This window comes from Camelina sativa, chromosome 13 (genome assembly GCF_000633955.1).
Source record: "Camelina sativa cultivar DH55 chromosome 13, Cs, whole genome shotgun sequence".
NCBI lineage: Eukaryota > Viridiplantae > Streptophyta > Magnoliopsida > Brassicales > Brassicaceae > Camelina > Camelina sativa.
In genome coordinates, this window is record NC_025697.1 from 2,539,858 (window position 1) to 2,566,981 (window position 27,124).

A 27,124-nucleotide genomic window follows, 5' to 3' on the forward strand; every position below is an offset into this window, starting at 1 on the left:
ATTACAGTTGTGAAGTTCTAAAGAGAAAAACTTGCTTTGTTTCACAGAAATGCTCTTATATATTTTGTGGGAGAGGGAGCAGTGGATAAGGCTTTGCAACTTAAAGGAAGTGACGTGGATGGATGGACTGTCTCTGTTACTGCTTATCCCTTTCCCAAAAATGCAAACAGGTAACCTGATCATGTTTCATCTCCTCCTGGCGATTTGTTATATATAATGTTGTTAATCTTATCTCGTGTAAATATAAATTATTGCAGTTTCGGTAATGTAAGAGTTGAAGGATATGACCCTTCCCTTAGTCATGATGAAATCCTGAGCGCTATGACTAAACTTTTCTCTTCTTACGGAAAGATTAGTCCAGTCATATTTTCAGATCGGTTTGTGGCTTCTTCCTAGTATTTATTTTTCTTCTCAAATTTCAAGTTTGTAAGTGCATAACTCTAAAGATATGCCTCTCTTTCTTGTTGATTTTTACAGCTCAGTTATATTGCGTATTCAGGGAAAAGACGCTGCAGAGAAGGTGCCTGAACTTAATGGCATCCTCATCGAGGGACGCAAATTAGATGTTCGTCTTCTTTCTGGACTGAACAAATCCACCCGCCACCAGCGCCGCTTACGTGGTGGTCTCATTTGTGGCCGCAGATACTTTCAAGGTACATAAAATTTGATTCTTTATTCTTTATTCTTGATTCTTGGTAACAAAGTTTAAAAACTTTCGGGTTTATTTTAGGTAAGAAGAAGTTTAAGACATCTGATGAGTTGAAAGACTCTCTCTCTTAGGAGAAAGAGTAAAAGACAAAGCTCTCTATCGTGTGGATACGATGCAACCTCTCTCTCTTTTACTTGTTATGCTTCCCTTGTGGATGTTAAAATAATATCGATATTTTGTGCTGTTTATCAAGTATGATATTTTATGTGTGGACTCATCATTATCCGCCTTCGTTGTTTATTTGTTTTCCCACTATGAGTATGAGCCCGTATAAGATTCGAATGATTGGGTACCGTCAAAACGCACTATCCGTAATCCCAAAATAACCGAACCTAACAAGATATTGAGGTCCCAGATCATACGACCGCGTTTCGAGCTATTGAGGTCCCTATAGCTATAGACTATAGTCTTACAAAACAACTATTCGGCCTACATATATCAGACGACGGCGTTTCGAGCTCACAAAACAACTTCTAAGCCCAAATAAATCTGATGACACCCCGTTCCGATTCTATAAAATAAAATTGGTATTGCTTTGGTATTTTTCTTTTCCTTCTTCTTTGAAATCGTTCCCCTAAACCATAATATTTAATCTCTCTCTCTTTGACACCATTCTTTTTTTTTTTTTTTCACTAAAAATAGAGAAACTCTTCTTCTCTTCTTCTCGTATTCCTTTTTCAATACACACAACAATAACTGTTCGATTTCTATAGATACACAAGTATATGATTAACAACAACGAAGATTAGCATTCTACATTCAGTGTTCAAATGGAGAATATAATTAAAAATGGATTGGCCATTTTTGGGTGTTGACAGTATCAGTGCGGCATGGATGATATAGACTCATGCATGTTTGAAATATGCAAGTGGAAAGTAATACTTTCAACGGTAATCTCAAGAGAGGTCACGTGTCATTTAATTGTATGGTTAGCTGCTAAGTACGTGTCATTTAGCTGCTAAGTACTGATAGGAAGTATGTGTACCTTGGACCGTCACGAAGAATCTGAGATAAATCGGTACAACAATGATTTAGAAAAAAATGTTTCGTCAAATATATATTAGAGTATTTGTAATTCTTCCCTTGAATAAGGGTAAAATTGTAAATCATATATTAAATGAGACCTTGCTGCACCACAATCCCAGCTCGAGAGTGTGATTCGACGCCTTTTACATTTTTACTAAACTCATCACGGTTTTCACACACTTGAATCATGTCACAGTTGAGCCGAAAGATCATTCGTTGGTGACCCTGTAATTAGGGTCGTCACACCGGAGCCGTACCGGACTTCCATTCAACCTCTTAGTCAGGCCCGAATTAAATATAAGGCCCGATCGTTTGATATACGGACGATGCCCTAAACAAGAATCGTTTGATATAAATACTTATTCAGACCTAAAATGGCTGAATCCCCGAAAGTGTATTACATTTTTTTTTTTGGTTGTCGCCTCTAGAAAACCTAGCAAGCCGCTCTTGTCAACTTCTCCAATGGACGAATCCGTCGACAAGGTACTCTTCTTTTATCTTTGTGGCTTTCTTCACAAGGATCTCTCTTTAATCTCTGTTTCTCAAGTAGTGATTTCTTCACAAAGTATGTAAGAAATTTTTGTTTTTAATTAGTAGAATGTCTGATTAGATCGTTTGTACCTTTTATCAGGGGATGAAATCGCTGTCACTGAATGGTAGTAGTGATGCAGCCATTCCAAATAGCCGGTAAATTGATCAATTTCTTTGGTATGTAATAATGTGTAAAGATGTTGTTCTCTTTGTCACGTCGTTGTTGATAAATATTATTAAAATCAAATAATTGCAGTGGGATAGGGAGAATATTCGCTTCGGGATATGACACTGCTCTTACTCGTGATGTTGTCGAGAGCGCTCTGAGAAAACATTTCGCTTCATGTGGAGAGATCACTGATGTTTATATTCCAGTGAACTATCATGAGGATAACAGAATCTGGAAGTTTAGTAGTGCCTTCTCTAATACCTCCAGTTTTTTTTTTCTTCTTTGCTCAGCTCTTTATTACAAATAAAAAGTTATAACGAGAAAACTTGCTTTGTTTCACATACGTACAGATGTGCTTTTATATATTTTGTGGGAGAGGGAGCAGTGGATAAGGCTTTGAAGCTTAACGGAAGTGACGTGGATGGATGGAATGTCTCTGTTACTGCTTATCCTTTTCCCGAAAATGCAAACAGGTAACCTGATCATGTTTCATCTCCTGCTGGCGATTTTGTTATATAATGTTTTTTTTTTTTTTTATCTTATCTCGTGTAAATACAATTATTGCAGTTCCGGTGATGTAAAAGTTGAAGGATATGACCCTTCCCTTAGTCGTGATGAAATCCTGAGCGCTATGACTAAACTTTTCTCTTCTTACGGAGAGATTAGTCCAATCATATTTTCAGATCGGTTTGTGGCTTCTTCCTAGTATTTCTTTTTCTTCTCAACTTTCAAGTTTGTAAGTGCATAACTCTAAAGATACGCCTCTCTTTTTGTTGTTGATTTTTACACTCAGTTCTATTGCATATTGAGGGAAAAGACGCTGCAGAGAAGGTGCCTGAACTTAATGGCATCGTCATCGGGGGACGCAAATTAGTTGTTCGTCTTCTTTCTGGACTAGACAAATCCACCCGCCACCCACGCCGCTTACGTGGCGGCCCCATTTGTGGCCGCAGATACTTCCCAAAGGTACAAAAAAATTGATTCTTGATTCTTGATTCTTTGGTAACTAAGTGTATACTTTCGGGTTTATCTTAGAGGATGAAGTTTAAGCCCTCTCTTGAGTAAGAAAGAGCCTCTCTTAGAAGGAGAAAGTAATAGACAGCTCTCCTTGGTGTGTGTTTTCTGTCTAGATGTGATAGATACGATGCAACCTCTCTCTTTTAGTTGTTATATGCTTGTGGATGTTAAAATAAACTCGATACTTTCTGCTGTCATTATTAGTAAGTATGATATTTTTTATGTGTGGATGTTCAAACTAAAGCTCATTATTATCCGCCTTCATTGTTATTTGTTACCCACCAATGAGTAATCCCATACCGTTGATAGGCAAAATAACCGAATCCAATGAATCGACTTTAAAATATCCAGAGTTCAAGATCCAAGGTCTTCGAGCTATTGAGGTCCCTATAATTTTACAAAACAACTATTCAGCCTACATAGATTCCGAGCTCACAAAATAACTTCTAAGCCTAAGGGCATCTCCAATGGTACTCTATATCTTACTCCAAACTCTATATTTGGAGTAAAACCATCTCCAATGGTACTCTATATTCTATTCTAAAAATAGAGAAATGAATAGTGTTACTAACACTATTCATTTGTTTTTTGACCACTATAAATGAATAGTGTTACTAACACTATTCATTTCTCTATTTTTAGAGTAGATTTTTTTTATCTACAAAGTAATCCCTCAATTATCATATCTTAATTTGTTTTTTGACCCCTCTAAGTAGATCCCCAGCTCATAATTTGTTTTTTGACCACTATAAGTCTATAACACAAAATCCTAGTAGGGATCATTTGTAAATTTCTCGGGTCGTTTTGGTTTGATTGATTTTTTTGTATATACCCGGTTATCTTACTCTTTTTTATCTAAAGAGATGACTCAAAACCCAAACTTCTTTCGCAATTATGAGAGAAACAAACACCAGCACAAACAAAGGAACTCAGAAACAGGGCATAATATAACAGAGGAATTCAAGAAACAGAGATCTTAGCCTACCATGAGTATCAATCACATCACAATAATAAAGATATGTTTAAGATTAAAGAACAGTTAGAGATTGAAAAGCATTTCGCAGCTGCATCTTTTACAAACACCGACTCTTCCACTTAACTTCTATTTGTTTGCTGGAATTTGCATCTCCCAATTTGCCAATCTTTCCAAGAAAGACTGCACTGGGATGTCAATGACTTCCCAGTCATCACCGATGGTGGAGGAACACTGAAAATGTATGAGTGCTTAAGTAGATACAAAGTCAAGTTAGACGAAACAAACAAAAAGACTCTTAAGAGAAGAAAATTTACCGGTTGTTGAGCAAAAAACTTGTTTTCTTTGACTTCTGGAGCAAGTTCTGACAAGTCATGTAGAGGCAGTGGTGGAGGAGGAAACATTCTAGCTGGCATAGCTGGTGGTGGAAAAACTTGAAACTGAGGAAACTGAGGTATCACTGGAGGAGGGTGCACAAGCGTACCAGGCTGCATTTGTGTTGAAAGGTGTTGAGGACGCTTAAGATGGAGTTGTGCTTCACCTACAACACGCTCGTGACTAGCTGGAGCATCATATTGGTTAACCTGAGCTCCACCTTGATTCTGAGCACGGTAGTTTGTAAGCTTGAGATGGTAAAAGGCGTGATAAGGGTCTGAGCTCCACATAAAGTTGAATCTGGCATCATTTATATTAAGGGCCATGACCTTTCTCTCAATCTCCAACCCGTTCTTGGAAATTAAAAGTGCAGTTTCCTCGACAAGTCTTCTGATTTCTAGAGGTGGCTCACTGATTGCCACACTCGGCGGAAATCTATTTGGAAACATTCTACGCGATATGAAATCATTACGTGGTCCATGTGGTGCAGGTTGTATCATCCCATAATTAGGTTGAGGAACTTGAAGATTAGCTGAAGCGTTAGGACCTGAGCTCCTGAATCTTGCATCACTCACATTATTTGCCATGACCCGCCGCCGGAGATCCGCCTGACCTTGATTTGAATTGGATAACATGATTTGAGACAGAAACTAGAAACACCGTACCTCAGCGGGGAGGGAATAGCTCCGCCGCAACTTGGTGACCTAAAGCTTGGGAACCAAGGAAACGAAGAAGAAAACCTAGAAAAAATATCAACTATGAGCCCTAAAGCTACTATTTATAACGAAACTCGTTTGGCCGTTTTCTAATGGGCCTTAATCAATTAAGCTTATAATTTCAGAATATTATGTCTTAGCAATGATTTATTCTTTAATTTCCGGATATTACGTTTAACATTATTTTTCTATGATTTGATCAAATTTTAGCTAACAGATCACAGATGGGACTGGATTAGTCAATATATACAACAACCCTAGTGAAGAAGATTCTCAAAAGTAAAGCCGTAGTAACCATCAGTGATTAAGAGTAACTGGATTGATACTTAAGGAAGATCTGATCAAACCATAAGGTTCTTCTGGTTAATAGACATGAACCATTGTTAGATTTGATCTACTAATACAAACTAAAATAGGTCGATAGCTTCTCCAATCAAGACATCTCTCACCACCCAACCATATTATCAAACTCATTAACACTTCTTGTAAATTTTGTAATTAAGAAGGAATAATCTTAGGACCAATCTCTTAATCGTTGTCAAGGATTGGTCGTGTCAAGATCATCAGGATCTGACGCACTCGGCACTCTTTATGGTCTTAGTGCTTCTTCTATGTTATTTTTTTGTGTGGAAAATGAGTTATGTTGCGATCTTCATCTGCCTTAAAGACAGATACGCGAGGAGTCGATAACCGAAAACCATGACAATGAGTGCAACTACTTCAGTTAGTCCACTGTCTATTCTCATCCCGTTGATGGATTCAGCTAAGTCCTGATATTGAACTTTTAGAAGAAGCTTGTAGGTGTGGTAATTGAAAGATAGATAACGTATCCACGAGATGAAAACCGGCACTTTCTGTAAAAAGAGACAAGGATATCAATAAAACAGAGGAAATCAAGAAACAGAGAAAGTTAAAAAACAGAGGGCATCAAGAAACAGAGGACTTGCCTTGACAAAGAATCCTCCTGCAAGCATGAATGTCATGACTGTTACTGAAGCTAAAGTCGTAGCCTTCTTTAAATCCATTAAAACGGCACCAATAGCAAGTCCGAGTCCCTAACAACGAGAATCATAATCAGCATTATGATTAAACTTTTACTTGTTAATTAGTGTTTTTAATGATTCTGATCTGAATATACCTGAGCTGCAATGATGCAAAGGAAAACAGTGAGCATGCTCAAGAAGAAGGGATATGGGCTGACACGAAGACCTGTCATGAAATAGACGACGAGAAGGAAAAGGGAAGGTAGAATAAAGTCGAGAGGGAGATCACTTGTGGTCCGAGCTAGGAAATATGCGCTTAGTTTATACATATCCGCTGCTCTCTCCTTATTCAACATCGCTCGCTCTTGCGGAAACGCAAAGATTGCTGTGAAAACAGGGAAGAATCCCCAAAAAACAGCTATGAAGAAGAGCAAACCGGCCTGCAAGAAGAACAAGAGAAGCATAAGAGTTTCATCTTCCTAAAAACCAACCCGAAACCTTAGTTTCTCAAACCAACAACATACCTGATCTTGTAGTCCTCTTGGAGTCCGAATGTCTGACTGCCACCAGAGAAGCCCTAAAATGACAGCTGTGGAAAGAACTTGTGTAACACGCAACCAGCTGAAGTACTCGTGTCGCCGTTCTTTGAGCCCTCTGCAGAACAGTATGCAATATTGCTCCCACCAGCCAGCTCCCCATTCGCGCTTTAGACGCAAACTTTTGGCCTTAGCTTCTTCGTCTAGTGGCACAGGATCCATTAGTTTCTTCTTCTCCTGTTCTGCAACCCTAGTCTCGTATGCCTCCACAAGATACTGCTTACAATTTTTCGATAGATATATATCAGAACTCAATACGGTTTCAGGTAATCTTAATTTGCTAACAATGTTGTTGTTTCTATAATAACCTCATGAACAGCAGCAGGAGAAGGCTTGCCAGTTTGTGTTTCTCTGCCTGAATTACCAACTTGAACTCTATCATCTAACTCAGAAGGCACAGAGATATCATTGATGTTACCGTTGGCTAGATCGAGCAAAAACTCTGCAGGGTTCATGGCGATAAGAGGAGAGCATCCAATGGAAGAGAAGTAATCCAAAGCTTCTGATGATTTTCCAAAGTAGAGAAGACTTCCTCTTCCCAATAGAATCAGCTTGTCAAATCTATGGAAGAGCCTACTCGAGGGCTGATGTATCGTTGTGATCACTGTTTTCCCCGCCTGTTTTCAACACATTTTCGTCAAGATATTCAGACAAAAATCAGAGCAAAAAATACAAATCGTCTGAAGAAACAAAGAAAGCAAACAAACATCGGAGATGTCGTGGAGCATCTGAATGGTTCTAAGAGCAGTAGTGGAATCTAAACCAGAGGTTGGTTCATCGAGAAGTAACAGAGAAGGATTAATGATAATTTCGTTTCCAATAGAAACTCTTTTCCTCTCTCCACCTGATACACCACGCACGAATGCTCCTCCAATCATAGTGTCTTGGCACCTACAACCATGCAAGTTATTAAAATAAAGACCAACCATAATTAATTTCTTGTTATGTTTTGGAACCTATAAAAGATTCAACATACCTTTCCAAACCCAATTCTTGGATAACATCTAAAGCTCGTTGCTCCTTCTGCTCTCTCGTTAGAGTCTTGGATAACCGCAGACGAGCCGCGTAGGTTAGCGTTTCTTTCACGGTAAGATGAGGAAACAGAACATCATCTTGAGTCACAAATCCAATCCTACCACCAAAACCAAGAAGCAATTGTTAAGTCTCCGTGTGTATTCTTACAATGGAGTGTGAGAGTTTTAGGGCAAAAAATATTAATTACCTGCTTTTCAAGAATTTAGAGTAAGGCTTGTCGTTGTAAGTAACAGAGCCTCCGGTAGTGGATTGAGAGATTCTGCCAGCGAGTAAGCTAAGAAGAGTTGTTTTGCCACTCCCTGAAGGTCCCATGAGAGCAAGAACTTCACCAGGATTCACACTCCCAGTTATCCCAGTTAATATCTCTTTCTCCACAGATGAAGTCATTTTCTTTATTACCACTTTGTATGTAACTTCCTTGAACTACATCAATTTCACACACACACAAAAAAAAAACACCTCTAAGTCTTCATCGATTACCTCACTCATGAAATAAAACCTAGCTATTTTGAGAAATCTTATTAAAAATTTTCACTTCTTCCCCCCTTTGTCTAATCTTAAAACTATGGATATGTGAAGTCTTGTACACAAATTTCATGTAGACCATGTACAAGACTATGAACCTGATGAAAAGTATATATAGAGAATGAGAGACAATTGTGTGCTATTCTTTTGCTGATCTCCTCTCAGTGCCTGTGCAAACAGAGAAGATCAGTACCAAAAGAGATCGATCCGTCCCTTACGCAAAAACCACTAACTACGTCAATCCAAATTTCTAACATTTCTCTTTGTAACAACCCCATCTGTTTTTTTAATTGCTCTCTTCTTCCTCTGCTTTGGATATATAAGTATTTTACCTTGAGAAAGATGGGTAATGTTGGTTCTGCTTGAAACTTAGGCCTCTTCTTTCCCGCTTCTATATCTTCCGCTGAAACAGTTACGTTATACCGTTGATTCATCGTTGCTCAATAAATTATATTAAAAATAAAAGCCAGGGGCTCTGTCAGTGAATGAATCTTTAAGTAGGTGAATTTTAACAGTTAACACCAAAGCACACTATATGGTAAGTGAGCTTATAATATACGATGTGTAAAACTATATGTTGGCCAATCTTTGTCAGCCTACTAAACGTCTTTTACGTATACGTAAGATTTGGACTTTGGAGGTACATCATTTGCAGATTACAACAGACCAAACGCTAATAACTCCAAAATCAGGACCCACAAATTTTGACTAATTAGTAAGAGATTCATTGACTTGTTCTCACCAATTTTTAACCTACTTAGTCATAAAAAGCTGTTAAGTTGGTGAATCAATCACTACGTGACGTTTACATATCACTAGTTTCTATTTTGTTCCTTTTTCCGCTACGTACGTCTTAATTTGTTTAGTTACGTAAGTTTCTACCTATATAAGTATTAGTTAATACAAAAAAAAATTGCATCATTAAGTGAGAATAATGCAGAATAAGTGTACAACTATGATTGACTGATGGTTATCAAAACAAATAGTACAACTTCGAATTTTATGACAATCACTAGTGGTGACTTATTGACTTTTATTAAAACAAATGCTCAGATTGACAAAATATCAACATATATAAGAAAACAAACAAAAGTACAATATTAACACTAAACATCTATTGTAAGTGGCCGTAGGCATGATATATCTTTAACAACAACAAAAAAACAATTAGTACTATTTCTTTAAAAACAATATCGGGCATTTGGAAGCACTTAATAATCTATCTTTTTTGAATATGGGGCCAACATCATAAGATTCAAAGAATAGTTTTGCACTCTCGAGTTTATGTCATGTAATATAGAATTAAAAGTAAATTAAACTAATAGTATCACTTTAAACCACTGGGAATGACCAAATAAAATATTAATACCACAACAAAGATATTAATGCTTTTCTCGTTACATATTAAAAGTTTGCCTATATAAATACTCTCTCTGTTTCATATTAAATGTCATTTTAGACTGAAAATTTTGTTACAAAATAAGTATTATTTTGTATTTTCAACGTAGATGTTTGGTAAATTTTCCAATTACCAATTTAATGTATTGATTAATAGAAAAAAATAAATAATATATTAATAAGAGGTAAAATAGAAAATTTAATAATTTTTTTAACCTATATGAAAAATACTAAAATGATATTTAATATGAAACAGAGAGAATATAAATATATATTAATTGCAGCACCACCCAATTTGCAATTGAAAAGAAAATAAGTGGTGGGAGTTTCTTTTTGCACGAGAAAGAGAACACGTGGAGTAAATTAGGAGGCTCAATAGTTTTTGTATCTCTCTGTTAAATAATTTATCCAACTCTCTCATGCAAAAAAGGCAAAGCGACGCACACCAATCATGTATCCGTTGTTATCATATCATTAAATTTTTGCACGTCTTAATGACCATACTACCCTCTAAGCATGGGAACATCGTAACTTAATATGACGAAAGTACCCTTAGGATGAGTTCACACGACTTACGTATCATCTCGTCGTCGCTGAACGGTTTCGAGTCGGAGATTTCCTCCGGCGGCATAGCGAACCCGGTGAACGAAAACGAAAGTCCCAGGGATGCGCTAGAAGCACGACTCAGAGCCGCACCGCTGCTCACTTCCTCTAGCTCGAGCTTTAGCTGAGCACTCCTAGACTTCCTTATATGTGTTCCGGCTCCGCCACTCCTCCCTGGAGACGCCCCCATCATCAGCCTCCTGCTTGATTTCCTTGACAACGTGCCTCCTCCTCCAACGGCTGCTGGAGCCGTCGCAGGGATACCGTTAGCGTCCATGGAGCCGTGAGGTGATTTGATGGCTGCGGCCACCGACTCATATAGCTGCTCCGATCGTGTTCGTGCTAAACCGGTGGCCAACGGTGGCTTTTCCATTGACATTATGGCGTTTCCTAGAACTGCCGACGACAAACCATAAATCATAATCCATATTAACAAATTTATTTACGTTCAATATCATATATTTGAATGGAACATATATAAAACAAAATGAACATTTTGATACCAATAACAGGAATAGATAAGATATAAATAGATACAAGAAAACAGGAATGACTATAAGAAGATGGAGAGAATCGATACCTTTGGGGAACTAAATGATAAAAAGTGTGTTCCACTGTTTGAAAGAGGTTTGTTTTTATGGTAGAGACGATGTTAAAGCTTGAAACTTGTGACACCCTTTCTAAGCTGCTTCTTCAACCTTCTTTATATAGTCGCATTTATGAGTGGCTCAACTCCAATTACGATAATACCCTAGTGAACTTTTCATATTGTAATTTTTTTTTTCTTGAATCGTCGAGTGGTTTTTTCTAGTCCGTGTATATCTAGTCCCTGTACATCTCTTGATATTAGGACTCGGATAACGGACTACGATACCATTTAATTGACGTTAGCAGTTTTTTTTTCCAAAGTATTAATAAAACATCTTATTGATGTTAATTAGCAGTTTTTTTCTAAAATATTAATAAGAACATCTTAATGACGTCAACAGTAACATCCTTCTGTTTCGTAAGAAACATTATTATAATATATTGCATACCATTTTTTTAAAATTATACTATATCCTTTATAAATACACTAAAAACTTTTTTCCTAATAAATAAAGTAAGATAATAGAAATAAATTAGAGAATTAGTTTTTAAAATTGAACTGAAAATAAAATTATGTGGAACAAAAATAAAATCTTAAAATGATAGTATTTTTTTTTTTGTAAAACTGAAAGAATATTTAAATTGAGATATAATGATACCAAACTTATTACTATAAGCATTAAAACGATTTGCAGTTAACTCTAATTAAATATTGACATTAATTATATTTTCGTTAAATATTGATTTGAGCTTAGCTAGGTTTGCATTGAGAATAAAACCGATCACAATTCTCAAAGTTTTGTACCGAATGAGCGATGGATTAGTGGTTAGCACTTGAAGTTACGTTGGTGTACATTATACCTCGAGTTCAATATTTTTGAGATAATCGGTTTTTTTTCTTCTCTGTTTTAGTATCATCAACCGTTTAGACTCGGATCTCCAAAAATGTACGGAATTCGGTCTTGAATTTGGAAATCATTTTAAAAATAGCTTGAATTTGTCTAACAAAACATCATGATTAAAAACAAAACGACATGATTAAATCTGGCTTCAATATCCTAATGACTAAAACCATGCACAGTTTCTAACCATTATAAAGATTACACTCTGATCATCATGCGTAATATACGCTTTGTGTGTTTTACATTTCAAAATATTAAGAAGAATTCATCATATTCGTTTGTAGCGCTGAGCCGCTAAGTATAATCACTTGGGCGAGTTATAGCGATAGTTTGCGGACACGATGTTTCCTGCTTCATATTCCTGTCCGTACACGTGGTAGGGACATACGAATATCATAATATATATACATGTTTTCTCGTAAGTTGAATATTTAAGCAGTTGTAGTAATCAATTATTGTCTCGGTTCCTCTTTTGGAACGACATAATTCGTGATTAGAAGTGTACCAATTAACATGGAATCATTTTCAGATTATCTCGATTATGTGACATTTATGCATTGGATTCTTTCATAATTTCACCTGTAATAAAGATACGGAAATCATCTGACTTTTCATTGCATGAAATTGAAACATAACACAATAATTTAAAAGTAAATAATGAAAATATTGTTGGCGAACGGAACCAATTCCTCTTTAGATGTAATAATGAGAGCATTTCAAACCCAACTCTGCCACTAGTAGGGGATTTGCTATATTATAAAGAATATTTAATCAATATCTACAGAAATATTTAACTTAAAAAGGAAAGGTTGAATTTGTTTGAAAATTTTCCGGTATAATAAAAATGGTAGTTCATGTATCATTTTTTCTCTTCCTACAATTATGTTGAAAACAAAATGCTATATGCTATTCAATTTTTAATTTCAAAGTGAATGAGACATGCATGTCCAATTTCCTCTATATAAAATCATTGAATAAATCAACCGTAGACGTGTCCGGCCAATTACAAATATACAATCTATTATATATAGATATATATACTTACGTATTTATCCATATTATAACTGTGTTGACATTGCAGAAAAGTATCAACAATAGTGATTTTTTATTTTTTTCCCGACTACAAAACTTTTAGCATTAAATTTTCTTAACCTTATTAGCTTATCAGATTAGCCCTCATGAAAGACAGCAAAAGAAGATAAAATAAAAAGGACAGTTATGTTTTATATATGTTAATATTGTGTGTTTGGAAACTGTAGGAAACTATTGTGAGGCTTTAGTTGAATCTCATGTTACCTACGAGACAGGGCACTTCCTAAAAAGCTGGTTTTGGATGCTTTCTTCCTGCCAAATATGTTTTGTACTCCAAAGCTTTTATTTTATTTTTCTTTTTTTGGTTAGTTTTGAGATTTATTTAGCTTTCGTTACGGATTTTCTTGTACTTTATTATCATCACATCTTCGTAATTATTACGTATATATTTGACAATATGGGTTAATCTGACCTCACATTCTTTTCATGCAATCTCAACCGTGTTATAACATTACATAATCGATGCATAATAATTAATTAATACGATAGTGAAGCACATAGAGTGGCCTCTACAGATAGCTTCCGTCAATTAAATTTGACGCCACACGAAAGGATTTACAAGGTTCGTACTTAGATGTAGGTACTAGATCCAATGTATTGTCCTTCTATCTAGTTTTGCTCCTTTCGTAATAATAATGTGAAAACTAATTTTGGAATTTGTATGTATCCCGATCGACAAGAATCAGCGTTAGATATCTTACAATTTCTGAATCCATGACAAAGAAAGGGGAAAAAAAACTAAACCTCACTATTTGATTGCTATAAGCCTTTCTTTTTTATGTAGTAAAATGAAAAGAGGACCCCAAAAAGTATGTATTTGTAGTGATTTGTTTTTGTCAAACCTTTTAGTGATTAGTTTAAATATTGGTGTGTATTAATTGGTTTTTATAATATGGGATGGTTCGAACCCATGATTGTTTCTGAAGAAGTATTTTCATTAAAATGGACTTTAAATTGACTTACGCCTACCAAATGTACTATAAAAAATAAATTCTCTGTGAGGTCAACACTACAATTGAATGTATAAATTGGTACGTAATGTGTAAGTGTTTGTACTGCCTCAATGTGTAGTCACGTACAGTGGTGCAAGAAAGCTACGGACAGGTTGTGATTTTGTCAAGGATCGATGTCTTAAATCACAAAGCCAATAAATGAAGCAGGCCCAAGATTTTGTTTTCTTCTTCGTTCTGAAGTGATGAACGGCTTCTACTGATACCTACGTTTTGTTCCTTTGTCATTGGATCCTATATGGCCTAAACGTCGTCCATTGTTTGTTTGCGTTTACATGCTATTATAGAGTGTTGGTTCTTTTTTAAAACGTAAATATTAAACACAAACATAAGAAATTTCTATTTGCGTTTACATTCGCGAAAGACAAGAACAACTGAACAAAGAACGTTAATTCCACCATCGTTGGTGTTTTTTTTTTATATAGATGTTAGCCAAGTCGAATATAAAGAATTAAGGATTGTGAAGTTTCAAGCTGATCTTCCTTGATATCTGCTATAGAACGACACCATATACGTAAATGATCTAATCAAAATACATTCAATCAAAATATTTTGGTGTAATCACTTTTTTATTTATTTGATTGTATCTACTGGAAATCCACGTGCAGTTTTAACCCAAAAATAAAATCCACGTTCAATATTATAGTTAAACATTATTATTACACACGAATATTTAATTAATAGTTTTGAGGATACATGTCTAGGTAGGGACAAACAACCACAATCCACAAAGATGCACCCACCACGTGGCAAGACAAGTGCGAAGATGAGTCAAGGGACTGTCCAAACTCCAAAGAGCCCTCTCCTTCCCCACTCCCCACACTGTCTGGTCGGTATAGTTGAAACGTTAGTTGTCGACTTGGCGCGCCACCTCCTTAAAAAATTTTCCCCTAATTGTTTGTTGTTTATAATAATTAAAACACATAGACATAAACTTTTGGTAAGCATACATTTTAATTGTTCGAAGCATTTTCTTTTGCTGCAATTACTTTACATTTGTCCGTTGCCATTATAAACTAAAAATTCAGCTGTTTTGAACTTACTTAGAAATCGAACTTGTTAAACAATTCAATGCAAGTGTTGTTAGTGGGAAAGTTTGGTTTAGATATTTTCCGCATTCAGCGATATCAAATAACAATTTGCTTTCATACAATAATTACGTTTGGAAAAATTTCAATCGGGTTCGTAATCTTGTATTGAAAAAAAGAAGAAGTCGTATGTCTAATGTCTTAGCTTGGCGTTTGGTGATGGGACCAACAGAAAAGAGTCTCGGAGGCACGTGGCTTCTTCTCCTCAAGGACGGCACCGCCCCTCTTCTCGTTCTTATTAGAGTTTATTTGCTAGAAGCCTAAATTTGTTACATCTAATATACTATTTAGGAGTAGTATGCTTTATTTTTTATTTTTAATAAAGTAGTATGCCATATTATATATTTAAATGTAGATGATACGATTTACGTTTAACGTCCTTACTCCTTCAACTTACTAGTAGGTTTTTATTGGTAAAATATTAATATCATATGATGTAAAATATTACGACAGTTCGTATAAAAAAAGGGAAAAATCCTATTTTAGGGTGTATTGGTCTTATTCGGATGGGACTGACGACGATTTTGGGACCATAAATAACTTCAAATTTTAGAGTCTGATTTATAAACTTTTTTTTTTTACATATCAGTTGTTAACACAAGTCCTTGTGTTTAGGACATGATCTCTAAAGAGTAAGGACTAAAGTCTACTACACTAAAGGCAGGGTTATAGAGCATAAATCACAGGTACCCAATTGGTAAATCATTGAAAATAATTAGTTCCTCTAGTTTTTTTTACTTTTCATTCTAGACTTAAAAATTTTGTTTTCCAATACTTGTCGTTTTAGGTTTCCAATGCATGACAAAATACCAATTTTATCCTAACTATTTTAATGATTTGATCAATAAAAAAATAGAAAATGTATTAAAGAAAGGGTATAATAGAACATTGATCTAGTTTCTTAATTTGTATGCAAAGCTCTAGAACGACAAGGAAAAAAAATCGGAGGGAGTATGTGATTTGGGTCTCAGATTTTGAAATCAGATCCAAATTCTGGCTCCATAACTTTTAACACCTTTGCATAAAATAAAATCAAAACTTGTCATAAAATAATTTTTCATAAGGTAAAAACACAAATCCTCTACAAAAAAATAGTAAAACAAAGACTGTCACCAATAGTCTTTGCAGGAACATAAATCCATCTCTAAAATGATGAAATCTGTTGCCGTCTCTAACAATGAACTCTCTACCATTAACCCCGGCGATAAGCTTTGTTACTGTATGACAATCCTCACATACCCTCAAGTTCTTCACTATCCTAATCGTTCTACCAGCCTTAGTCTTCATCATACCATACGCAATTGCAAGTTTCTCACTGTGCATATGAATGGCACTCTCCTTCTCCTCCTCGTCTACATCGAAAAACGAATCAACTGTGTTGCCTTTATACCCTATCAATCTTATCTTCCCCAAGATCTCTTCCCACTTCCGTTTGATCTTACCCATTTCAGGATGCTTCTGATCATCTCCCATGGAAAACTTATTTATTCTCCCATCAATCTCTATCAAACTCCACCCTGGTGGTTTCTTAACAAGCTTCTCCTTCATCATGTCTCTCAAGCACTCGATTCTCTCCCATTGTCCTGCACACGCGTATATATTTGAAAGCAAAACACGGTAACCGCTATGTTCTGGCTTCAACTCTATCAACATATTTCCAACTCTCTCTGCAACCTCAGTGTTCTTATATATCTTACATGCACCAAGCAATGCTCCCAGTATAGGAGCATTAGCCTTCACTGGCATTTCAAGGATAAAGTTCTCAGCTTCGGCTAACTTTCCAGCACGGCCAAACATATCAACAATGCAACCATAATGCTCAAGTCTAGGCTCAATCCCATAATCACTTTTCATGTCCTCATATATTTCTAAACCCTTTTCAACTAACCCACCATGACTGCAAGCTGAAAGAACCGCTGTGAAAGTAACATCCCTTGGGATGAATCCTAATCTAATCATTAGTGAGAAGTAATGAATTGCCTTGTGAGCATGTCCATGCACAGCAAGACCTTTGATCATCGAACTCCAGCTCAAGCTATCCTTATCAGGCAAATCATCAAACACACAAATCGCTTTCTCGATATCCCCACACCTCCAATACATATCCACAAGAGCTGTACCAAGAATAACATTTACAGTCATGTGATGTTTAACAACATACTCATGTGCTCTTACTCCATACTCAAACGCACCTAAATGAGCACAAGAAGAAACCACACTCACCATAACCGTCTCATTCGCAACAACTCCTTCCCTTTTCATCATTTCGAACAAGTCAATGGCTTTCTCAAAACAGTTGTTCTTCGCATACCCATTGATCATAATACTCCAAGTAAACAAATTCCCTAAGTTTCAATTGAAATTTTTTTTTAGAAATAGTGTGAGGCATTTCATCGAACATCTCTCGTCCATCTTCAACCATCCCGCATTTACAGTACCCAGCTACCATAGAAGTCCACGAAACCACATCTCGAAACGGCATCTGCCCAAAGATTCTACCAGCAGCAGAGATCAAACCAGAATTAGTGTACATGTGAACAAGAGAGTTCTCTACATAAACATCATTCTGAAATCCGAATCTAACAATCTGTGAATGCGTTTGTTCTCCTATCGTCACGCACTCCATCTCAGTAGAAGCCTTAATCAGAAACGGAAACGTGATGTTATCTGGGCAAATCCGAGAATTCAACATCTGGGTATAAAATCCAAAAGCTCTGCTAGTGGAGAAGCAGCGGATGAGAAGGTTGAAGACGAATAGATTAGGGTATTGAATCTGAGAGAAGATTCCGTATGTATATCTCAAGACGTTTGTGGGTTTGTTGAAGATGATGGAGTCGTCGACGCAGAGAGCGAGGAGACGACTGGCGACAAAGACGTCGGAGATGAGATGGGTTCGTATGAGAAAGCCATGGATGATCTTGAGGTCGGAGAAGGAAGAACAAGATTGGAGTAAGGCAAGCTTCGGGTGTTTGAAACGAAGTGTGTTGAGCACTATGTTACTCATTCTCTGAAGAAAAGAAAAAAAAAACCCAAAAGGTTGCAACTTTATAAAAAACTAACACATAACGGTCTATTTCCTCTGTTTTTGACTGTGTAACAAAGAAGCAAAAACAACTAATTTTAAGTCTAATAAAGTGTAATAAGATCGTACAAAATTGAAATATGAAGATGATGTAATTTGTATTTAGAAAGAGAATTTGAAAGTATCAGCTTTGGCAGAGTCCCAGAAAGAAACTCTTTGTTCTTCGACTCTCTTAGCTTCTTCTGCTTTCTTCTCTAACTCTTGAATAGTCCCGGGGTAAGCTCCTTCAATGGCCTTCTTGAATTTGTCATGCAAATTCTCTCTGTCAGTTGTTCCGGAGACAAGCTCTTTAGCATTCGGTTTCTTTAGAAACTCCAACACATTCAACAAATTCCTCCTGCACAAGTAATGTTTCTCCGATTAGATCAAAACTCAATACACATGTACTAAATTCCATTTCTTAAGCAGACATGTCACCATATATATCAACAGTTGCTGCAACCTATGATAATAATCTCTCAAGAGAGAGTAGGAAATAAATCATTTACCTGCTAACATAATTCTGAGTAATTGCAATTGATTCCTCAAGGTTAATAACGAGATGCCACCATCCATTAGGTACAAACATGACCTCCCCAGCTTTGCATATACACTCAATAGGTTTCTTCTCCCAATCCTTAGTATCATCATAAAAGTTCATGAACCACTCTATAATAGAAACAGGACAAGCCACTTCAGCTCCATCAGGACTTGGATGCACACCTGGTGGAACCACATCCGGTGGGAACAAAACCCATTTTTTCGAACCTGTAACCACCGCATTCCAAGCGGATGTTGAGTTAGGATCAATGTGGAAAGACGATCCTGATCCGGCTGGTCCAATTATGATCCATCTATAATCAGGTCGCTCGTTTCCCAAAACACCAAACAAGTCCTCTCTGAAATAAACAGGAACATCATACTCTGAATCCAAAACCGGAACTTTCTCAGCAAACTTGGGATCAAACAAGTACAACGGCCTCTCTTCTCTAGCTCCATCGGAATACCTAAAATACTTCTCCAGCTTCATTTCAACTGGACCAACAGCGAATTCAACATCACCAACCACTTGAGTCAGATAATCTCTTGACCATTTCTCAATAGCAGGCCAATGATCCAAACACCCTTCCAACAAAACAGGCTTATTCGGTTCCTCAAACTTAGTAATGAAATCTTCAACAGATATGCCTCTCACTCGAGTAATGTTGTCTCTTCTAAGCCATTTCGGTTTCATTTCGAGATTCGCACACAACCAGCTCTGAAACATATAATCAGAATAGAAATCTATAATCTTCAAATTCGATTCATCATCTCCAGACAACTTGAATTTAGGATGGTGAGCAGCTACATAGGTAGCTTTCCAAGACCCATTAAACAAAAACTCTCCTTTCAACTCTTCTAAGACGAGATTCCTCCAGAGAGGCTCGTGATTGGCAAAAATATATAAAGATTTGGTTACAGTAGCTAAAAGACCTAAATGAGTGGCGTCAAGAAGACCTAGAATATCCAAAACGAGCTCATCAGTGAGTATCTGGAGATTACCTAACCCAGTGTTTCGTACGTTCACCGAACCAGGATTGAAATAGAGGTTTCCGAGAGGTTGAACACCATGCTCTTGTGAAGGAGCTGCGATTTTGAGCTTGAACCCTGTTTCATCTTCATCTTCTTCTATTTCCTGATTAAACGCTCTCTCTTGAAACAGAGACTCAGGTTCACGCTGAGTAAGCTTTCGCTTTTTGGATTTGGATTTACGACGCTTCGATGCTAGCAGCAGATTCTTGTACTTTGGCATGTTTAACGGAGGGATCAGCTTCAGCGGCGACGGCGAGGGTTTTGGGTTTTTAAGTTTTAACAACCGCGAGGGTTCATATCTGTTACATAGCTTAACCAGAAGATGGAATTGAAAATACCTTGGGTTAAATCGGTTCAACCGTAAAATCTAATTACTGAAGTGATTGGTTTAGTAAGGATTTGATAATTTGACGATCAAAACAATACCAAGTTCCGTTAACCGATCATTGCTCTGTTTATTTTTTTCTTTATTTCATTAATTTTCCAGAGAAATTCAAACAAATAGAATCTGGAAAAATTATACACAAGCTTACAATAAGAGGATGTTGTGCTTTGCGTGTAGCCTCACTGATCTTTTTGAGACAAATCATCAAACCCTTTTTTAAAGACAATTCAAACCCAAATAACAAATGAAATATGGCAAACACAAAAAAAAAAAAGGAAAGAAAAAAAAATATACTGCACATGAGAAACCCATCTTTCTCAGCAACCATGAAGATGAAGGTGGACAACAAAGTAAGCGCAGTGCATCTCAATACCTACTTTTTCACAATGTGATTCGCATTATGCGCTTCAAACCAAATTTTGAGAATGCAATCTGTTTCACACTTGTGTGCTTGAGAGACATCTCCATTGCCGTATCCGAGGAGTCTTTTCTAGAAGCATTTGCAACCCCATGTTGTTCCCTTGCATTCCGTTCATGTATCTGCATTTAACACCATTTGGAACACAACCAGGTTAAGTTAATCGTTTATGATACTACAAACTCAAAACTCAGGATCCATAGAAGGGTGTATGAAGCACAAGTTTATCAAGATTTGAGACTGTGTTTGCTTACTTGCTTCGGCGAGCCTTCCTTCTCCAGAGAACAAAAGATGTGATCCACTGCACAGGATTAATCAAAAGACACAGTTAGTTTGGAGTATACAATTCATTAAGAAATACAGCAGAGCATCCTATCAGTATAAAGAACACAAATCACTGATTGGTATAAGAAACAAAAATCACCTTGAAGAGAGATATGAAACTGAATGCTCCAACAATAGATGTTTTCCGCAGAGGCAATCTCCGTTCTGGGACAACATCCTTTGAGAGATGTTGAGCAATTTCTTTCAAAAGAACCATTTGAGCTTTCTCAGTCCTCATCGACATAATCGCTTGTTTCATTGATTCCCTGTCAGCCTCTAGTGCTTGAAGCCTCATGTAGAGTTTCACTATATCAGGATCACCAAGATCCGGCTGACTCAATTTTTCTCTCGGAGACATTGCAGCATAACCATCAACTGTCTCATTCTTAAACTTTTGCTCAGCAACACCACTATGAGATACGCCGTGATGCACAGAGTCAATGGTATAAACTCTATCATTCATGTCATTATCTCCTATTTCTGATGAGTCAATCTTACCCTTTGCATAGGAATTACCCTCTGCAAACGATGCATCTTCCACTTTCCTGAAGCTCCCACTGTTAGACCTTGGTGACTCCGTGGGGAAATCAGGTCTAGTTTCCCTATTTGTTCCCAAAAGTGAACTTGAGCTACCAGTGGAAACCCTCCTGAAATGTCTCTGACGCCTAGGACTCTGACCAATCATCAACTTCTCCGAATAATTTCTCCCTCCAGATACATCACCATTAGACTGAGTGAAACTAGGGTTTTTCTCCATCTGACTGATTCTTTTTTCCAAAGTCTTCAAATTTTCTATGCCATGAGGTGAATCATTCAGTGGATACTTTTCAACATCGTCAACATCAATATCAGCTTCCAAGGGACCTGGATTCTCATTCACATTGCACTTTATAGGAGGGTAGTCATATGTAGGAAGATCATATTGGTAATCACTTTCAATCATGCTCGGGTTACGGCTAAGCATGCCCTTCTCGGCATCAAGCTCAGCCTCAGTGTCAGTGAGCCCGAAACTCATCATTCTATGCTTATAAGCCTGAGCTTCACAAGTCATAGCCTGAATAGTCTGCTCCCTCTTATATACCAAATCTTCAAGATCCAAAAGCTCTTGCTGATCATGCTCCATTTTCTCCTCAGCAAAACGCTTAAACTGCCTCAATTCCATTTGAAGCTCAGCCTTATCCCTCTGCAACCTCAATATCATAGACATTGCCTCACTCGCAGCAGTGGATGCAGCATTCCTCTCTTCGTCGAGCTCCTCATACAAATCTTGAATCGATTGCTGCTGGCTGCTAACAGTCTCCCTCAACAGTTCCAACTCATTCTCAATCTGGACTTTAGCATTGGAAGAAGACAAGTCCAGTTCCAGCTCCGTTATGTAAAACGGTTTATCATTCTGGAACTCCTCGAATTTTCTCTTCACAGAACGAAGCAAAGAACCAGGAGAAGCATCGTTTAGAGAGCAACTGCATCCACAATCACAACATCTAACAACATCCCTAGGGGAAGAAGATACAATCGCCAAATCCATAACTTCTGCGACAGTATCCAAATCACAATCCAAGGCTAGGGCACATATACATTCGTAACAACGATCACCAAAACCTTTCTCCGTAGTCCAGATCCGTGAACAAGAAAACGAGCGCCAATATATAGCTCCTGTAAAAAGTCAATTTCATCTAAAAACGATCAATACTATACAAAAAGGAAGCTTCTTTCATGGACAGAGTAGGAAAAAAAAAAGCAAACAGAAGAGAAGAGAAACATTGCAAAATCAAGAGCTTTACCTTATTCGTTTAACCCACCAAGAACAACGAAGATTAAAGCTAAAAGGTCGGAGCTTTCCCAGGAAACAGAGCAATTGGGGTAGCTAAAGATATTGTAACCTTCTACTTCTATGATTGAAATCTCTGGGAAATTAACAACAATTATTATTGCTTTTTCTGGTAAAACGAAAAGCAAAAGCAAAAAAGAGAAAGAGAAAAAATCGTTTTTTTTTTTGGGAATCAGAGGGAAACACAGAAACAAATCGTGGAAACGAAACGAAAGAGATAGAGTGAGAATTGGTCGTCTTCTTCGTTTGTTTCCCTCTGGTTTATCTCGAAACCCTAAAAAGCTTTATGTTTTTTTTGTAATCTTTTCAATTTGAAATCGAGAAAAGCCTTTGTTTTTTTCTTTCAATGGAGTCTCTTGTCTCGTCTCGTCTCGTGCCCACAACAACGACGACGACGGCTTAAGGGTTATTTTTGGTAAAACCGACTTTACTAGAGAAGGTACAATATTAACGGTGAAGATGTGTTTGTTTAGGATGAGATCGACGGATGAGATCTTAGTTGGATGAGGTGTCTTTTCTTTACCTGCGGAGAGTACAGGTCAGCTAATCTGGATGCCTCATCTATGAACCAATTACTATTTTTGTAATTTCATATAACGAATTTGTAATTATCGTTTCGATTACTGTGATGATTATTTACGTTATTAGTAGGTGGGGCACGTACCCCATACACCTTTTTAAAACCTGTTTAAGTGATGGGTTAATAATAGTGTTTCTTAGCCTATTTGGAAAGAGTATCTCACACTATGTAGAAAATGAATGGTTCAAATCTTACATTTTGCAATTCTTTTCAATATTTTTACTTTTTTACACATTTTGTTATGTTATTTAGTGCTGGAAAAAAAATTTGGTTAAAAAAATATTTGTATCTCATGTTACTTTTCTCCCTATATCCGCCAGTGTGATGATCTATCTTTTATAATCAGATAGAGTTGTTTTACATGTGTCAGTGTGTTTTGTTCTTTTCCTTAATAATATATAATCCCAAACAAAAAACATGTACCTTCATATTGTTGATCTTTGTTATTATTATCATAAAACATATTGAAAGCTTTGTTATGAGTATCTAACCTATTTTATGTTTTGGACATTAGATAGTAGTCTCTTGAAAATTTATGAACCTATTTTGTACTCAAAATGGAAGAAAATAGAGATCTATTAGAGAGTTGTTTTTTTTTTATACCGAGATGAGTTATTTCTTGCTTTGTATATCATCAATTTAGTCCCGAATTTTTCTACCAAATTTAGAGAAATATTTGAGTCTAGCTATTTTATTGAAATCTTTTTTATATCAACTTATCAAGTCTCAGTATTTGAAATATTTTAATTTGAACGTAGCAGTACTATTCTGACCTATAAATATATATCCTTATCGATGGTTTAAAATTAATTAAGGTGATCGGTTAACATAAATAATAAATCACATTGTAAACGATATATACATTATTTTTATTGGAAGATTTTGTTTGGGAAGACTAATTCAATGGACAATGGTTTATTGCGCTTCCCCGCGTAAAAGTACCGGGACGTCGACATTGAAGCTTACCAGGTCAACGTAGCCTAACATCATGAAACTATTTTTTATTTTGGATATAAACACAAGTAGCAGCAAGTCTCTTCTTTGTTCAATTAAACTAAAACAATACTTATATGGATACGACAATGTTGCTATAAAAGTTAGTGGCTTTACAAACTAGATTAGTATATTGGAGGAGGAGATTCAGTTCAAATGGATAACAGATTCATGTAGTTAGAATATTGGGGAATACCGAAGACTACTTGATAGATATGTGTATAGTAGATTCAAGTGTATTTGAGTTTATTATGTCGAGATGGTGTATTAAGACGAATTAAAAACCTATAATAGAGTTTGTATATATCTAGCCTTTAACATTTAAGACAAAAAAAAACCTTGCATAAAGGAGAGCGTATACGTATACGTAGTAAAATGAACTTGGACATACTTTTTTGATAAGATAAAACTACCAAAGAAAATACCATTTAAGGAGAGCGTATACGTAGTAATTAGATAAGCTACTAAAGAATATATCATTTAAGGTCTGATACTACGAATAAAGTATATAACAAAACCAAGAACATTGTATGAGTTTTGTGTAACAAAGTATTTATGAATATGATTCACCAATCACCAAGCAAACTTGTTTGAGATGCTAATTAAATTAAACTCTTTTTGTTACCTTCGACAAGCTTTTTCTTTGACAAAAAAAAAACAAAAAGTTACCTTCAACAAGCCAAATGCTAAAATAAGTAAGACAAATTGTTCATAAAGTCTCCAATAATACGAAGAACTTCTTCTGCAGCCTCAGAAGATGGATTGTTGGAGTAGAAACCATGCTCCTCGTTTTCAAATTCAATGCAATCTACTTTTTTCCCTCCCATCTTCTTTAATTTATATGCATACTCTTTGGCCCTATCTCTCAAAAGTTCTGAGCCGCCGACAATCACCAACATTGGCTCTATGCTAATTGATTTGATTCTAGGACTCTTCGGTCCAAAAGGGTTAGCCATGGGATGATCTCTTGTTGCACCTTTTGGTAGTGACAATCTCCAAAACCTTCAAGAAGTTAAAAGTTTAGCTCGTTTTTTTTTCTCTTTCATCTCATCACCTCATATTATAAATTATTGAAATTGACTATACCACTATTAGTATTTACTATACATATAGCTTTATGACAATGGCCATGAACAAGACGGGTCAATCATCTCATTGTTCAAACATAAAAAGAGAAACGATTAATTGGAAAGAAGACTTGAACGATTTGTGATCTCAATGATTCCACGTGCGTTGATAAACATGAATATATGCACATTCGAATATGCTAAATATTATTATAAAATGTGAGAGTGAGACATTAGTTGCATTCGGATAGTCACGACTCAGGAGAAACATACATACATTAATTACGCTGAGATGATCGATCGATAAAGGAAAACGAGGATAATGCATGACGCACTATCTCCTTAGCTTTCCAAATATATTAACCACTGTTCTTGATATCTCATTATCTGTTTATTCCAATAACCACTAATCCACTTATTCATAATTCATAAATGAAAAATGAGCTAAAACAATATGAATTTGCAACATATATGCTAAATTTACACGTTTGTATATATATATGTTAGGATCTATAACTACACGAACTCGCTATATAGTGTTATAATGGGTAATTGCTTCGTAAACATCGACTCTTTAAATTCTATTTTAGATTTAGTTATAATTTCGTGTAGGTTGTATACATATATTTTTTTTGGAATTGGTGTAGCTGTAATGGATTATTTGTTCTGAGTTCTTCTAGGCTTATAGAGCCTTTATAATTGTTTTCAAAAGAAGAAGAAAAAAAAGATGAAAATCCTGAATTAGTACAATCATTTAACGTCAAATGGTAGGGTTTCTAATTGGTTGTCATGATTTTTTTATCAAGTATCTTTTTATTTTTCTTATTCGATCACTTTCCATATAAGATACTTTCTAAGTTGTCTTCCATCTACTGGATGTTACGCATTCGTGTATCCACTTTGATGGGAGACCATAATATTTGAAATTAAAGCCAGCCATTTATAATGTTGAATGACTTGAGACTAATCAAATAGTGGAGTATTAGTAGACTAAGCACATTGACTAGTTTTTGTGATGTAATATTATAACAATCATGTGATGGAGTAAAATCACAAGTCTTAGAAGACGATTTTATATCAACCAAAATGAAACATTATTTTTTTCTTTTGAATTTATCGAAAGAGATAGAGATACATATATGAAAACATACCACTATATATATCATTTGTGTGTTGGTTAGTTGGTGAATGGTTCTAATCAAAATAAATGTATCTTTTGGTAGGAAAAGTCGTTTTCTTTAGAAAGTTCGTGTTTTTGTGTGTCGTAGAAATGTTTGAAATTTGAACTAATTGCGAATTCGATAATAAAATCAAAAACATGAAAAATCTCTTTTAGTTCAAGGAGACTGTTTTTTCATTCGACGTTTGGATTTTGGAGAAACTTATCTTCTATAAAAATTTGTGAAGTTTTGGAAAAAAGGACATGTAAATGCACATCTGTGTATTCATGAAGAGGCACTGTGACTCTTAGCTGTCTCTCTCATGCGACTCGGCGGGTAAATTCACTCCAACGTTTAAATTGGCATTACTCGCATAAAAAGATAAATATGAAAATTT

At 36.1% G+C, this 27,124-nt stretch overlaps 7 protein-coding genes and 1 pseudogene across 8 annotated transcripts in view; 2 read left to right on the forward strand and 6 right to left on the reverse strand.

Moving 5' to 3' along the window:
* The window catches only part of LOC104734664, a 2,757-nt gene extending 1,766 nt beyond the window's left edge, over nucleotides 1-991 (forward strand). Inside the window, exons 5-8 of the mRNA XM_019235141.1 lie at nucleotides 48-170; nucleotides 258-377; nucleotides 478-653; nucleotides 731-991. Coding sequence (XP_019090686.1) covers nucleotides 48-170; nucleotides 258-377; nucleotides 478-653; nucleotides 731-780 — 469 coding nt within the window. The 3' untranslated portion in view covers nucleotides 781-991. The remainder of the gene's footprint in view (nucleotides 1-47; nucleotides 171-257; nucleotides 378-477; nucleotides 654-730) is intronic.
* LOC104734663 (nucleolin 2-like) lies at nucleotides 1,922-3,674 on the forward strand. 2 transcript variants are annotated; one of them, XR_002034810.1, is made up of 7 exons: nucleotides 1,922-2,218; nucleotides 2,367-2,422; nucleotides 2,523-2,672; nucleotides 2,786-2,908; nucleotides 3,003-3,122; nucleotides 3,229-3,401; nucleotides 3,471-3,674. XR_002034810.1 is itself a non-coding variant. In XM_010454287.2 (6 exons), exons 1-6 carry the CDS (start codon nucleotides 2,198-2,200, stop codon nucleotides 3,242-3,244), a joined length of 486 nt encoding a protein of 161 aa, XP_010452589.1. In that variant the 5' UTR covers nucleotides 1,922-2,197; the 3' UTR covers nucleotides 3,245-3,674. The 2 variants fall into 2 exon arrangements, 1 of the variants encoding a protein (XP_010452589.1); XM_010454287.2 differs by having other exon boundaries at nucleotides 3,229-3,674.
* On the reverse strand, nucleotides 4,408-5,714 carry LOC104734665 (probable splicing factor 3A subunit 1). The gene is made up of 2 exons (XM_010454289.1): nucleotides 4,743-5,714; nucleotides 4,408-4,659 (listed from the first exon to the last, which is right to left on the reverse strand). Exons 1-2 carry the CDS (start codon nucleotides 5,433-5,435, stop codon nucleotides 4,555-4,557), a joined length of 798 nt encoding a protein of 265 aa, XP_010452591.1. The 5' UTR covers nucleotides 5,436-5,714; the 3' UTR covers nucleotides 4,408-4,554.
* LOC104734666 (ABC transporter G family member 22) lies at nucleotides 5,851-11,346 on the reverse strand. The gene is made up of 11 exons (XM_010454290.1): nucleotides 11,237-11,346; nucleotides 10,630-11,052; nucleotides 8,988-9,058; nucleotides 8,318-8,553; nucleotides 8,072-8,227; nucleotides 7,803-7,986; nucleotides 7,404-7,712; nucleotides 7,024-7,311; nucleotides 6,655-6,939; nucleotides 6,464-6,571; nucleotides 5,851-6,370 (listed from the first exon to the last, which is right to left on the reverse strand). The coding sequence occupies exons 2-11, from the start codon at nucleotides 11,033-11,035 to the stop codon at nucleotides 6,155-6,157; spliced, it is 2,259 nt and encodes a 752-aa protein (XP_010452592.1). The 5' UTR covers nucleotides 11,036-11,052; nucleotides 11,237-11,346; the 3' UTR covers nucleotides 5,851-6,154.
* On the reverse strand, nucleotides 16,421-18,369 carry LOC104734667 (annotated as a pseudogene).
* LOC104734668 (F-box protein At5g06550-like) lies at nucleotides 18,373-20,273 on the reverse strand. Its single transcript, XM_010454292.2, has 2 exons — nucleotides 18,907-20,273; nucleotides 18,373-18,755 (listed from the first exon to the last, which is right to left on the reverse strand). Exons 1-2 carry the CDS (start codon nucleotides 20,187-20,189, stop codon nucleotides 18,521-18,523), a joined length of 1,518 nt encoding a protein of 505 aa, XP_010452594.1. The 5' UTR covers nucleotides 20,190-20,273; the 3' UTR covers nucleotides 18,373-18,520.
* LOC104734669 (myosin-binding protein 7) lies at nucleotides 20,416-23,320 on the reverse strand. Its single transcript, XM_010454293.1, has 4 exons — nucleotides 22,881-23,320; nucleotides 21,197-22,752; nucleotides 21,027-21,073; nucleotides 20,416-20,894 (listed from the first exon to the last, which is right to left on the reverse strand). Exons 2-4 carry the CDS (start codon nucleotides 22,622-22,624, stop codon nucleotides 20,792-20,794), a joined length of 1,578 nt encoding a protein of 525 aa, XP_010452595.1. The 5' UTR covers nucleotides 22,625-22,752; nucleotides 22,881-23,320; the 3' UTR covers nucleotides 20,416-20,791.
* LOC104734670 (probable carboxylesterase 15) overlaps nucleotides 25,087-27,124 on the reverse strand; it is a 3,735-nt gene continuing 1,697 nt past the window's right edge. Inside the window, exon 2 of the mRNA XM_010454294.2 lies at nucleotides 25,087-25,502. Within this exon, the coding sequence (XP_010452596.1) occupies nucleotides 25,187-25,502 (316 nt within the window). The 3' untranslated portion in view covers nucleotides 25,087-25,186. The remainder of the gene's footprint in view (nucleotides 25,503-27,124) is intronic.